General features: G+C 28.3%; 1 protein-coding gene across 3 annotated transcripts; it reads right to left on the bottom strand.

Annotated features, from left to right (window-relative positions):
* Positions 1-420: 420 nt before the first annotated feature.
* LOC105249525 (relaxin receptor 1) lies at positions 421-15561 on the bottom strand. 3 transcript variants are annotated; one of them, XM_025413236.1, is made up of 21 exons: positions 15248-15561; positions 13686-13805; positions 13276-13341; positions 13082-13193; positions 12761-12832; positions 12617-12688; positions 12359-12532; positions 11555-11623; positions 10274-10345; positions 10117-10188; positions 8070-8141; positions 7697-7768; positions 7495-7566; positions 6264-6334; positions 5973-6134; positions 5415-5560; positions 3682-3832; positions 3282-3411; positions 1800-1990; positions 675-833; positions 421-601 (listed from the first exon to the last, which is right to left on the bottom strand). In XM_025413236.1, exons 1-21 carry the CDS (start codon positions 15333-15335, stop codon positions 444-446), a joined length of 2301 nt encoding a protein of 766 aa, XP_025269021.1. In that variant the 5' UTR covers positions 15336-15561; the 3' UTR covers positions 421-443. The 3 variants fall into 3 exon arrangements, with proteins under 3 accessions (XP_025269021.1, XP_025269022.1, XP_025269023.1); XM_025413237.1 differs by having other exon boundaries at positions 12389-12532; XM_025413238.1 differs by having other exon boundaries at positions 12398-12532.

The raw sequence follows: 15561 nt of genomic DNA, 5'->3' as shown, positions 1-15561 counted from the left end.
TTTTATTGAAGATATTTTACTTTCCCACTCATACTTGTGAAAGTAACGCAAATGACAATATTTTACGATTATTGGAATTTTATTATATATTATCAAATTTATTATAAAATACAAAAACTATGGTAATATAAAACTATGGTAAAATAGATAAATCCATAAAAATAAAACTGTCATAGACAACATTTAAAAAAAGATAATTAAAAATTGTCATTTAAGTTTCGGTTATTAAATAGATCTACCTAAACAAAATAATTTTTATTTAAAACATTTTTTTATAACTCTATTATTTAAAAAATAATTCAATGTATATACTTAAAATCAAATACTGCATAATACATGAAGATCTCTCAAATTCTCATTTGTAACTACAATCTACAATGGACACTAAAAATATCGGCAATAATTTATACTATTTAAGATGCGCGATACATATTTATTATTAATTATGAAACGAATTCATTATAATTTTGCTTTTCATCGCTAAAATCAACGAACGATATTCTTCTTCTGTCACTATCACGTTTGGTCCACATGGATAATGATTGCATCGCGTTTTTATTATCAGTAGTTGTAGTTTTGTCGGTGGTAGATGTCTGTGAATCTGTGATGAAAGCAACAAACATTTTATCATCTCTGCCGATGGCAGAAAATTCGGATAATTATTTATATCAAACCTTGTCTGGAATATTTCCTCGATATATACGTGCGGATTTTTCCGAACCAACTCTCGTTGAACCTCTCGCGAAATTTCGGCGTGGTAAAAGTGTACAACAGTGGATTAATCGCGCTATTCACTGGCAGGATAAAAATCACTATCCAAGCGTGCAAATCAGCTAGAAATTTTATGTTCAGTCATTAATATATACATATATATATATATATATATATATATATATATATATATCATTTTTTAATTTAATTTAAATGTGCTATTATATAAATAAATAACTGATAACTTCATATTTCATATTTCAGTTTTACATATGTTTCTTATATGCTCTCCTTAACAAATTTAATGCTTTTATTTGAAATGGTAAACAATATATATTCAAGATGTCTACTCTCTTTGGGAAAATATTGAAAATCTGAAATTTCTAAAGATTTTGTATCTAGAAAAATTAGACAATTTTCATGGAATTTTATTGGAAATTTAAAAAAATTTCTTTTCTGCTTTTATATTATAAGCAATCCAAATGAGTTATGTATATTTAAAATATATTATAAATATATATCTATATTTTTTGGTACATATTGTAATGTTTTAATAAAATATTAAATATTAAATCTAATATAATATTGAATATACAGCATATGTTCTTTATTATTATAGCTTTTAATGATAAAAAAAATGAGCATTTCATGCAAGTAAAATATTTCTCTTATTCTTTTTAATATATTTACAAATTTAGAACTCAAGAGGCTTTAATGTTTTTTTTCGTATGAGTAAAAAATATTAAAAAACGCGTGTAATAAAAAAAATTATTTTTGAAAGTTGCACTAAAAATCTTTAAAATAATCTCTTTATCCAAAATTTTAACAAACATATCTAGAAAATCAGGGAATTTTTCTACAAGATTTGAGTAGACATCCTGTGTATTTAACTTACTTGTGTCTCTTATAATATATAAAGGTAAATAATAATATATAATATATAATTATGATATATGAAGGTATAAAAATACTAAATAATTGCTTAAGATGCTTCTTTGACTTGAGCAACTATTTGTTAGTTTAATGGAAACGATATCGCGAATGAGAGGAATCGGCGATATGAAAACTCGCTTCAGCGTTTTGCTTACGTGGCACAGGATAGTTCAGCATGGCGAAGATTTTTAGTCCTATAATTGGCGCCCAACACGCTGCATCTGTCAATACGATTAGGAAGAATCTGAGGGCAAACTCGGAATCGCCGACCGATAACGGTGTGGCATGACGCGTTCTCCAGATGCTGGCGAACATGGCAGCGTAAACGTAACCGATAATCATCAATCTGCAAATGAGTGCAATGATAGCTTCGAACGTTGCCACTCACCATGCAATATCAAGTTAATCATGAAATAAGAATTGCTCGTGCGGTACATGTTGATTAAACTTTTTGTAAAAATTCAAGCACATCAATAACACAGGCCTACAAAAAAGGGGGTCAAAATTTCTTTTCAAGATGCAATAGTGATTTTTGACGTAATTTTGTGCGCTGAATCCGAATCTGGCCGCCGAATTTGCGTAGCACGTCAGGTTTTGGAGTTATTTGTAGTTAAATAGCCCAAAAATCGCTATTTTGGCTAATTTCATGAATTTATTGTGAGTAAATCAAATTTTTTGAAATATTTCTGTCAATGGCATCGTATAGTACTCACTTTCATCTTTCGAATCCACTTTCGATTACCGCCGCACGATTTTTTTTCGCTCAGTTATACAAGTTATAAAACTGGTCATGCATAGAGATTTAATAAGCCATTCTAAATCAACCGTGCCACCTCTCTATCTTATTACGAATCAAAATTAGGATAAAAATATACATTTTTAAATACCTTCTGTCACCTTTTGAAATTAAAAATGGCGCATCCAATATGGCGAATAGAATCACAATAAAAAGGCATAAAATTTAGAAAAATTTATCAAAATGTGTAAGAACTGTATTAGACATTTGTTTACAATATTTTTTTGGCCAAAAATGAACCTGACATATGTCAGTCTTTTTAAATTTCAAGATCATGGATCTACCATATTGATGTCTATATAAATTTTCTTTAACATAAATTTTCTTACAACGTCATACTTATATATCTCAGAGAAAAAAAATCGTGCAGCGGTAATCGAAAGTAGATTTGAAAGGCGAAAGTGAGTATTATACGATGCCATTTGCAGAAATATTTCAAAAAATTTGATTTCCTCGCAATAAATTCATGAAATTGGCCAAAATAGCGATTTTTGAGCCATTCAATTACAAATTACTCAAAAACGTGACGTGCTACGCAAATTCGGCGGCCAGATTCGAATTCAGCTCACAAAATTACGTCGGAAATCACTATTGCATTTAAAAAAAAAAACCTCGCAGGCCTGTGTAATTGAATGTAACAATATGCGATATAAAATCATCTGGAAAGGATTATTTGGATACAATTTTTTTTAGAAAAATATTACGAATAAAATTTAATTTGAACCTAATGTTGTTCAAAGGCGATTAAACTGAGTTGCAATCTAGTTGAAATGCGAAATAGCCGGTTCCATATCGCATAACTACATTCAATTTACAAGATTGTTGCAATAACGCGCTTTACCCGACGAGATTAAGTCCCAGAAAGATAAAGGTCGAATATTCCCAGCCTATTAGATATGGATCGTCTATGTGTAGAGGAAAGCACATTCCATTGACACCGTAGTATCTCGTACTGCTTCTCCAGTGGATAACTTTCAGATTCGAGAAAGATAATTAATCCGTCAGAATCAGCTAATGGAGAACTTCTGCTGTTTCCTCTCGAAAAAATCTTAAGATTTCTTTAAAGATTTCTTCGGTGCAATTACAAGCGCAAACATATCTCACTTGAAATAATGAAGAGAATTCTACGTGTATGTGTATAAGAGATTTCGAAATTAAATTCAGTAGAAATTAAATAAGAAAATTATTCTTATACTTAAATAAAAATTAAATAAAAAAATTGTCCCTATAAGAGAACAAACCTGGTATAAGAGCGAGAATAAATCCAATAATCCAGATGACAATCATCGACGAGGATGCAGCTTGAAACGTCATGGCGCGATGACCTTTCAAAGGTGCTGCGATCAAAATAAACCGCTCCACGGACATGAATGACAGGATGAGCACAGAAACCTTGCCAAGCAATTTAAGAGATCGTGTATTTTAAATTTGTGACATCATTGATTTTTTTTTAAACATCAGCATCTTTTAAAATTTATGTATTTAATTTTTTTGTAATATATTTACAAAAAATATTTCTATTATTATTATTATTCGATAAAAGAATCTAAGGGGATTAATTTAAAAAATGTCCTATTTCAAATATTTAAATTTAAATTATTTACAAGCTTCGATTGACAATTATTTGGTCGACGAAATCACACAAGTGCAGTTAATTACATTCAAGTACACTAACAAAATTATAAATAACGTGTTGATTTTTTTATCAGAGGCTAAATTTCACTCAGCAGTAGTGAATAAACAGTCATTACACATTAGGGTTGCAAGAGATACCAAGATTAGTTTTGATATTATCTTGTCTTGTCTTGAATTTCAAGACAAGATCAAGACAAGATTTTTTATTAGTTATCAAGACAATACCAAGACTAAGACTATCAAGATTATTAGTCTTGTCAAGATTATTGGTTCTCAGAAAAACTAAAATATTTATATTTGTAAATGAAAAAAAATCACTATATACGAATTTAAAAAAATTTTATTCAATAAAAACATTTATATTGATAAGTTTAAAAACATTTAATATTAATACGATAACATTTTTGTAAATTAGAAATCAAACTCGCAAATTTTAGACATTAAAGAATATTTCACCCAGGAATTGATGCACATTAGTGCTTTTAAAAATTTACTTTGTAATCTGGTTCTATTTTTTTACATAATCAGAGTTTCTATTGAGAAAAGTCGTTCTACTGGCACGGACGAGACAGTGAAATGTCTCGAGCCATTTTTGACAATGTGGGATAAATATGAACCTGATTTTTTTACCACTCCAAAATATTTATATCTGCACATTCCCTTGGAGCCTGTAAATAGTTATTAATTTCTGTTTTCCATGAAATAAATAAATGTTTTTTTATGTAAATAGACGGCATTTATATCGATTACATAGTAATAATTATAATTAAAATATAATACAATAGTAATAATTATTTCAAATTATATTACAAAAATTATGTTAAATATTATTTAAATAATTTTTTAATATTAGATAAAAAATTGTTAATAAAATCGAGACAAGACAATACGAGACGAGATTCCCTTGGAGCCCCCCCCCCCCTGTAAATAGTTATTAATTTCTGTTTTCCATGAAATAAATAAATGTTTTTTTATGTAAATAGACGGCATTTATATCGATTACATAGTAATAATTAAAATTAAAATATAATACAATGGTAATAATTATTTCAAATTATATTACAAAAATTATGTTAAATATTATTTAAATAATTTTTTAATATTAGATAAAAAATTGTTAATAAAATCGAGACAAGACAATACAAGACGAGATTGTTGCTAATATTCACTCAAGACCAAGACAAGATTTAAATTTTTGAAAATTTTCAATACCAATACAATATTTTTACGAATATTGTCTTGTCTTGGGTCTTGTGCAACTCTATTACATTAGTACCGTTAAATAGCAAATTGTATGTTGCAAATTGAAAATTGTACGATTTAGCGCTAATGCACATACCTCGGATGACATCATCGCCAAAGCTCCCAGAAGCGTGCAGGACCACGAGGACATCCACGTACTCGCCTCCTGTTGGTAGTTATCGCGGAACTTCGCGTCCTTTATGGCGATTATGAAGAGATATATTCCCATCAACATGTCGGACACTGTAAAAGGATTATGTGACTGTACTGCCTCGTGATTTATGATGAACCCAACATTAATATGCTCGATCGATCATAATGTTGGGCTTTGTTGTTAACCGCAACGATGATAATTCGCGCGTGCACTTCGTGATTCGGCACGAATTCACCGCGAGTCATTTGAATAGGGATTATTTACGCCGTAATTTCTTCTGTATAACGGTTGGTGATATCTAAAGAGCAGCTCTTCTGTCTAATTTTCAGATTTTTACAAACATTTCAGTGAACTCGAAGCATACGTGTATCGTCGAAAACACAATCAACAGTCGGAACTAAGAGATGTCAAGATTGAGAAATTATTCTCTCTTTATGTTTAAAAAAATCCTTTCTCTTCCTCAAATTTCGAAGATGTCTAGAAACACGTTTGCACAATTACCTGCAAGATTTCTGATGACAATACTTAAAACGCGGTTTTCATCCTTGGCGGTGAATCTTCCCCACAGAACAAGGCTATTACCGAGACAAGTGACGCAAGATATGCTCCAAACAGCAGTTCTTAATAGAGACTTGCTCAGCAAGTGAGACGTCGATGACACACCTTGAAAGAAAAAGAAAGAAAGAAAAGAGACACGTTACGTTACATTACATTTTTTGACGTTTTGTTGCATATGATTAAGTGTCGAATTAATTAATCGTTGCCATAATTCAAAAACTTTTTATATCTTACCATCGCTAATGGGTCTGCATTTTTGTACCTTTGGTGCGTAGGTCATGCAGTAGTGGAATTTTTTAAAATATCTGCAAAATTTGAGATTAATTTAGAATCATGATTGAGTTCTGTATCAAACATTGATGATATATATATATATATATATATATATATATATATATATATATAAATGAGAGAATTGCTATTAATTTATTTAGATTCGTTACAAAAAGAATCATACATATATTCATAAATATCAGCTAAACTTTCTTTAAATCTATCATATAATTATGTAATATAAATATTATGTAATAAAATAAATATTTAGTATAAATATTTAATATACAGGGTGTCCCATTTTATTATTGACAGTCAAATATCTCGATATTACTTAGAGTTAGAAAAAAATGTTTCCAACAAAAGTTGTATAGTTTGAAAGAGGCCATAAGACGTCCATTAATTTGACCTGGAATAGTTACTTGAAGGTCACGTGAATCACCTTCAATTTTTTAAATGGAACTCGCTATTTTTTATTACATATTCTTGTAGCTTATCTCAAGAGCTTTCCAAAACACTATAATAAAATATTTTTCCTTCAAGTACTTTTTGAGTTATAAGGCTTGAAATCATTTCTTAATTTTACATAAATCGTAAAATATCTTGTAAAATATTCATTTTTCGATTATCTTATTTTAATATTTTTATGTACAAAATAATAAAAGGAATCAATTAGTGTAAAGAAAAAAATATTTGTTAAAAAAAAATATGTAATTGTTAATTACAATATATTTTTATATATTTATTATTTCAATATATATATATATTTTTTCTTCGAAACACCTATGTGTTTTTTTTACACCAATTGATTTCTCTCATTATTTTGTACATAAAAGTATTAAGGTAAGATAATCGAAAAATGAATATTTTACACGATATTTTATTGTTTATGTAAAATGTTTATGTAAAAGAAATGATTTCAAGCTTTACAATTCGGCCTTCTTCAAGCCATAAAGCTTTTGTCTGAAACATTTTTTTCTAACTCTAAGTAATATCGAGATATTTGACTAACAAAAATAAAATGGGATACTCTATATTTAATTATTTAATATAATTTAATATAAAGATTTAATGAAAATAATGCTTTATATAAAACACGAATTTTCTGTTATTTTTTAAATAATTTTCACTTTAGTTTTATGTTTGTTATTTAAAATAATCATTGCATTAAATAAACATAATAAGGACGTACACGAAATCGAGATTTGAAAACATGTCGAATGCGTTCTTTTCCATATTGTCCATGTTTATATCCTCAACTCCTCTGAAATTCAAAGTCCCGAAGTAAAAGGAATTAATTATTTGATTCATTTTATATTATCATATCAATATAATACATAAGGCAAACATTTTATACAAAACTACATTATCTTTGCGAAAAAGATGCAACTTACAGAGAGCGAAGATTGTTCAGCGGATTAAAGAGCGTCATTGGTAACTCGACGATGGGATTGTAGCCGATTAATCTGAAAAGACGAGAGATTATGTCAGAATGAGAGAGAGAGAGCAGAAATTATGTTTGCTAGAGCAACGTGTTTTATTTTTTGCAAATGAATTCTGGTTTACAGGCGTGCAAGCTTAAATTGTAATCAAAAACCGGTTGCACGAGCACGTACGTGATGTTTCCGTAGTTTACTCTCGCAAATAGACTTTTACAGGTAAGTACTAGCGAATGGATCTCAAGCACGTATGTGTGTAGCTCGGGAATTTAGCGGTGAGGCTGATTATCGCGCGAATTGTACACGTTACACGGACATTTGCACTTACAGCTTCGACAGATTATTTACAGGCTGGAATACGTCGGACGGTATCGCGACTATCCTGTTGTAGGCCAGGTTACTGAAACAAGAAGCAGCATTTTAACCGCGTTCGATCTCTGATGGAGACTATTTGCGATCGATTCATTAGCCGCGGTGTGCAGTTTGAAATTAATTGCGTTTGAAGTGAACTTCCAGTTTCCAATTTCTACTTTGCAGCCAATTTATTAGATACGGCGCAACTCACAATTAATTGCATGTGAGGTATACAGAGAAAAATATCATTCTACTGCCAAGAAGAGCGATTACTCAATTTATTTTTCTTTTTTTAAGTAATAGCTTTTTTCAACAAAGAATATATTCTTGATAATAATCTTAAAATATACTTATCACAAGTGTTAGAAAATCTTATTATCATTATCATGTACTCAAAAGAAGAATTTATTTTCTCTTTAAGAATATTGTAAAATTGTTTAAAAAAAAAAATCAAACTTACTTTACGTCAATTCTTGTAGTAAGCAAACCAAATTTTTGTTTTAATTTAATATTCTTATTTACTAAAATATTGCATTTACTAAAATTCAGAATATATTCAATTAAATTTAATGCTTGTGATAAACTTATGATATATTTGCGCATATACAAATTTATGATACACTTAAAATAAATAATATTTACTTGATTACAGTATACATTTTTCTCTGTGTAAACTTTTAGTTTTTAACTGCCAATTTTAATAGCGAACACTGAGAAAAATCGTTTGATTGTACCAACAAGACATATATGATTGAAGGCATTTTAATTAAATCAAACAAGAATTTCTAGTTATCATGATAAGACTCGATTTTTTATAACTAGAACGTTTAATAGATTTTACTATAAGGATTTGGTTAGTATTTTCTGGTTGGATCTATAAAATTTCTTGTTACATTAATTTCTTTGCTTGCCACTCTTAATTTAACTCGTATTCAATATTTTCCATGAAATGTATATAAAAAACTAGTATTAACGTTAAATCCAAAGTATATTTTTTTTCTCTTACGAGCAGTAGTGCCAGAAAAAGGACGCTGGCTTTCTGATTGTGTGTGTTTGAGTTGCATCCTCTTCTTGCATCACTGTTTATCAGTATAATTTCTAACAAACTGAATTTAAAATAATTTATTCAATAATCTGAATTGATTTATCCAATAATTTTGTTGGAATTCAAAATATTAAACAGACTTTTGAGATTAGACAGAAAAAATTTTAGACGACTTGGTGCTGGGGAGTTTAGTATTATTAACCAGAAAATTTGGTAAATTTAACAGAAAGAAATTATTCAGATTCATCTGGTAATTTCTACAAGAATTCTGGTTCGCCCATTTTCTAACAAACATACTGGTTGAATCTAACAGAATTCTAATTAATGCAATCAGATTTTTTCTCAGTGCACTGTTTATCAGTTTTATTTCTAACAAACTGAACTTAAAATTAACTTAAAATGAACTTTAAATTTATTCAATAATCTGAATTGAATTTATCCAATAATTTTATTGGAATTCAAAACATTAAACAGACTTTTGAGATTAGATAAAAAAAATTTTAGACGACTTGGTGCTGAGGAGTTTAGTATTATTAACCAGAAAATTTGGTAAATTTAACAGGAAGAAATTAATCAGATTTATCTGGTAATTTCTACAAGAATTCTGGTTCGTCCATTTTCCAACAAACATACTGGTTGAATCTACCAGAATTCTAATTAATGCAATCAGATTTTTTTCTCAGTGAAGTCTTGAATAGAGATTGTGTGTCGGAATCTTACGTAGACATACCGATTGAAAAAATTTGCACTTGATTATACTTATATCGCGCTTGATATAATGAATAATGTCGGAAAATGAGACAGGAAGAGTAGGTACTTTTAAACGGAAATCGATCATGCGCGACGTAATAATATTGCATCAATATTCGAAGCGATGCGATGCATTTTATCGCGATAGCCCATGGTTACGATAATCCCTAACCGCTGGATCCCGTTAACTTGAGAAATCGAGTCGCATTAACATTTATGCACTTACAGCTCGACAAGTTGCTGCAAATTTCGGAACGCGTTCACATCAATGTTCCTTATGCTATTGTCCTCCATACTCCTGAATCATCGTTGCGCCGTTAGTTCGCATGGATCTTATTAAGAATGACAGTAATCGCTTCTCCGTAATCTACTTACGTACGTACAGTGATTTCAAAGCGGGGCATCCGGCGAATAAATCTTCCGTTATCGACTCGAAGCGATTTCCATCCAATATTCTAAAACGCAACTTTGAAAAATCGATTGTGCACGTGTGCATGTTTCTTCGGATTTCCTCTTTCTTTCTCTTTACACAGAAAAAAATAAGTGTCAAATCAAAACTTATTTACTTAAATTAACGCGTTCATTGTTTCGTATATACGCAACAATTTATAATCTTCTTAGAAGAATTTAATAATTTTAAATTTCAACAATTTTATAGTTTTATTTTAATATTGTAATTGTCACCTCAAGAATATATAATTATTTAATTCTACTTTAAGAAAATTATAATCTTTGATTTAAAAATGTTATTTTCTATCTAACATTGTTTCTTTTCCATTCAAGAAACTTAAATCTTAAATCATAAGAATATATTTTTCTTGATTGGACTATATAAAATAACTTCATTTAAGTAAATAATTATTCAAGCAATTATATTTTTCTTTAATTAACGTAATAAAATTTCATTTCAAAATTTCGATGTTAAAACTAAATATATTTTCAAAACAAGAATGTCCTTTTTTTCTGTGTAAGAAGTAGTCTATTCTAGCATTCTAGTTTGAAAAATTCATGATTTTTTTAGAAATCTTTTTAAATATTAGAAATTAATCTTCTGATGTTTTTACATGTGTTTCTATTGGTGCTTAAACACTTCAGTATTTTTAAATCTTAAATATTTCTTTTTCTTCAATATAAACCTCTATGAAGCGTATTCTATTCTAGGATACTATTTTTACTATTTTTAGGGTACTAATGAATTTAATTTAATTTCATTTTTAAAAAATTGGAAAATAACAAAGTGGCATTTTAAAATTAAAAATAAAATTAAAATTAAAATTAAAATTAAAATTAAAAGATATATCAACTTTGTTGGAATTTCTTTTCATTTTATAAGAATCAGAAAAAAAATATTAAATATTAATTTTTAAAATTTTAATTAGATTTAGTATCCCAAAGATATTTTATAGAATAAAACTAAAGATTTTTTATTTCAAACAATTATAGGAATAGCATGTTGCACCGTCTTTTTTGAATACATTACACGTAAATGCTTATACTGAATAAAGAAAAACTAAATATTTAAGATTTAAAAGTTTTAAATATCTTAATAAAAATTCCAAAAAATCAATTTCTAAAATTTTAATAAAAAAATTGATAAAAATCATTAATTGTTCATATTACTAGAATAGACTGCACTCTTTAATAAATTGTATATATTAACTTACATTTCCGTCAATGTCGGCAATTGTGATAGTTTCAGGGTAAATTCCATTAACATGTTCTTACTCAAATTTCTATTTGTAAATAAAAGAAATAGATTAATATATTAATATTATAAATAAAAATTAGTGAATATAAATGACATAATTCTGTTTCTAAAAAAGTACGTCAGTTACTATAGACAGTTTAATTTTTGTGAATTAAAAAGAGTATTATATGCGATACATATGTGTGAAAAAATAATTCTTTTTAAATGAAGCAATATACTGATAAAGTCCTGATAATTAACTATAATTTTACATCAATTTATTTTGATCCGATTGCGATAAAGGATTTGCATATTAATCATTTTCGTATAAATTACCGTCTACATCATGAAATTATCGTTATAAATTAAATTATCTCGTATAAATTACCGTCTACATCGCAAAGAATAATAAAATCCAAATGATTCTATATTTTTTTAAACGACTTTTAAATGACACTGACCCATAATAAATAATAAACGTACTTTTATCATTGGTTATCGTAAAGTGAATTAAATTATTCGGAAATTATAATAATCTGTTTTTTCTACTTCTTCATTTTTTATGAATCATATCTTCGGGAAAAGCGATACAAATAAGTAGAATATGAGATAATTTTTAAAAATAATAACGTTAAATAAATATAAAGCTATTATAAATGAAAAAAAAATATTTTACAGATCTTTAGAAAACATGCAAATCTTTATTTCGCAATAAATCATGAAAATAGATTAAAAAACTTATAATTATAAATTGTATTATATTTTTCAAATAATTTAGTACGACAGCCTTGTATTGTGACAGTGTTTATACATCAAGTACACAGTGGTGCTGTTTTCCAAATCAGAAAAATTTGCCGTCACAATTCTATTTTGATCCAGCCTCAGGGTTTCCAATTTATTTAGTCCCATTAAATGTCCAGGTAATATTTCCTTGATTCGATTATTCGTAAGAACTCTGTACAAACGAATTTTGTTGCATATATCAATGTCTTATATAATAATCGTTATGAAATATTTTTAACTTCTTAACTGTACTCACAACCAGAACAATTCAGTTTGATGGAGAAATGCTCCTGTTTCCAACTCGACTATATCATTATTATCGAGATATCTGTAATTGTAGAAGACTATATAAGATTTTAGGAGAAATTCATAAGGGTTTTGTTGAATTTTGATGACTTACAATAAGCGTATCTCTGGATATCTCGATAAAGCGTTGCGAGGCAAATGCGTGAGTGAATTTTCAGTTAAGAAACTACAGAAAATCGACATTATTAATAACTAATAATTGATTAATAATTATTGACAAAAATATCAATTTAATTTAATTTAATAAATATAAATCCACTCTATAATTCTATAAATCTATAAATTCTATAAATCTATAAATTCTATAAATTAAATAAATCAATTATTTTGCGCGATTGGGATTAATATATCTTTCATTATGTGAAAATATTATATATTTTGCAAGAAGCGTGAATATTTTTTCTGCAAAGCGTACATCGCTGTGACATTCGATGACAAGTTCTGAGGCATCTCGGTATAATTCATACAAGTCACACGACATGCATCGTAGATGCATCTGTCATCAACTAGCGCGTCCTCAAATGCATCTGTAGTAAAGAATATGTAACTTTTTGAGAAGTGCAAGCGTTGAACATCTATTGCGTTAAGTATCTTATTTTATGATGTTACCGCAATCCATCGAGTTTCCCCAGTCTCTGTCTTTCATAAACCAATCCCAAGTTCCGTGCATGTCAACTGCGCAGCAAATTTATCGATTAAAAGAGCGAAACTATCTTTGGAAATCTAGAAATCAGGATAATTTTTTCCCTCTTCAAATATAATTAAGATAAAAATTTAAAAAAATGAGCTCTCTTGATGCTTAACTTGTCGCTTCGAAATTTATTAATTATACAACAGATTCTGAAGTAACGATTAATATAATTTTTATAAAAATAATCGACTTTGTTTGCTATAGCGTAAAAAAATTTACGTACTTATAGCCGTTAATTAAATAATTTTAAGTTCGAATAACAATTGAAATATATGAGTCTGGAGAAAGATGTGATTATCGTATTAATATTAAGATCTGAAAAACACACAGCAATTTTCCGTGGATTCATCGTCGCCATACGGACAATCCGATACACCATTGCACCAGCTACGTTGCGGCATACATATGGTGCTTTTATGACACAGGAACGTACCGACAGGACACTTGTCTAAAACGCACAGGAAATATATCAGAATACACAGTAAGAAATAAAATGTTAATTATAACATTTTTCACATGTCCCAGAAAGTCCACTCTAAATTTTAAGTTAAAATAACTCATTCGTCGTATGCTACTTATTGATAAACTAAAAATGTTAAATAATTAACACGATGCTTTACATTTATTTTTGTTATTGTGACTTTAAGTGTAATGTAAAAATAACATACAAATTAATCAAAAATTACAGGAAAAAAATAGTTACAATAATTCGTAAGAAATGTTGAGGACATTAACATATAATAGTAATTATTTTGACTTGAATTATTTGTAATAGAAATATTTGATTTTAGTAAATTTGATTATTTTTGTATGTTAAAGTTCAAGATTATTTGAAGACTTACTTGAACTTTTCTTAGAATGTTAAACTTACTTTGAGACATGTTGATTGTTTAAAATGATTATGTTAAAAATACTCAAAATAATATTCTACTTCTAAGAGACACATACAAAGTGTCAAGTTATGAATATTGACATAAATGTAACAGATGAAAACGTTATAAAAATAATAACATACAGATTGTATGTTAATTTTACATTAAAGTACTAATCAAAACATAGGTAACAGGAGAAAATTTTAACATATGAATGCACAATTCTTTATTGTGTATAGACTTTTTATCGCAATTTCGTGTTAAACTGTGAAGTTGAGAGAATTATTATTTCCGAAGATTTAGACGTAGCGATTGTCAACAACACACCGCAACATGTCTCCTATTTTCATCTTGTGGAAGCTGCGTAATAATCTAATAGTACTGTATCATAGCTTGAAGGACGCATTTTTATCTTGTAAAAACGATGCATACGTGCTAAGGCATAAAAAATAGTCACTGAGTAATTTGCATTCATATACTATCGTGTAAAGAATATATTCCGAAAAAAATTGTGTTTAATGATCATAAATAACTCTACAACTAAATAATTGTGAATAATGATCATAAAAAAATGAAATTAAAAAAGTTTAATGATGATAAATAATTGATAAATAAGGATTTTTGATAAAGAAAACACAGGTAGTTCTTTCTTTTGATTTTCCACACTTTAAACAAACATAATAAGCCTTCTTTCGAATGCGATACAATATCTTCAAAGTTGACGAGAATTTTTTTCAAATAAAAAAAAGGTACAAAATTTCTATCACACCTTCAAGTGCTTTAATTGGGATTACTGACAATGATTTATTTAATTTTCAAAAATTCTGTGTTTATAAATTAAATTTTTAGTAAAAAAATGTCATGCTCGTCGTTTATAATTCATTAAACCTGGTTTGCAATATTTCGCCGGGATAAGTGTTACGGTGAGAATGCACTTATTCTCGATGATATTAAAATTGATTGAAACAAAAGTAATAATCCGCTTAAGACAACGCATTATCCAGCTAATCAATCATACCTTGATTGAAGTAGTACATGAGTCCAGAAAGTACGCAGAGCGCCGTAATTAGTGATGCACCGACGAGACTGATGTGTTTATATCTCATAATGTTTGAATAATTTTTTTTCGCGTTTTCTTATAGAGTTCGATTGCACGTAATATCTTAAAAATGATTACAATCTTGAAATTTAAAAGGAAAGAGAGAGAGAGAGAAAATCGAGAGAATTTTTTTACTCGAGTTACTATGTTTTCACACTTAGTTAACACTCGGGATACTAACTGCATGACACTAGTTGCACTCCAACTGCTCGTGCTGTAAGCTCCAATACATT

This window comes from Camponotus floridanus, unplaced genomic scaffold, assembly GCF_003227725.1.
Source record: "Camponotus floridanus strain SB8 unplaced genomic scaffold, Cflo_v7.5 scaffold63, whole genome shotgun sequence".
Lineage (NCBI taxonomy): Eukaryota > Metazoa > Arthropoda > Insecta > Hymenoptera > Formicidae > Camponotus > Camponotus floridanus.
This window is presented reverse-complemented; position numbering and strand designations above follow the sequence as displayed.

Bases quoted from the DNA above. Each gene is read 5' to 3' on its own strand.
- LOC105249525 (XM_025413236.1), bottom strand. From the start codon at position 15,335: ATGAGATATAAACACATCAGTCTCGTCGGTGCATCACTAATTACGGCG. The intron at 13,194-13,275 runs GTAACATCATAA...TCTTTACTACAG, and splicing joins GGGAAACTCGATGGATTGCG to ATGCATTTGAGGACGCGCTA. The intron at 834-1,799 runs GTAAGCAAAACG...TAAAATTTCTAG, and splicing joins GCTGAACTATCCTGTGCCAC to CTGATTTGCACGCTTGGATA.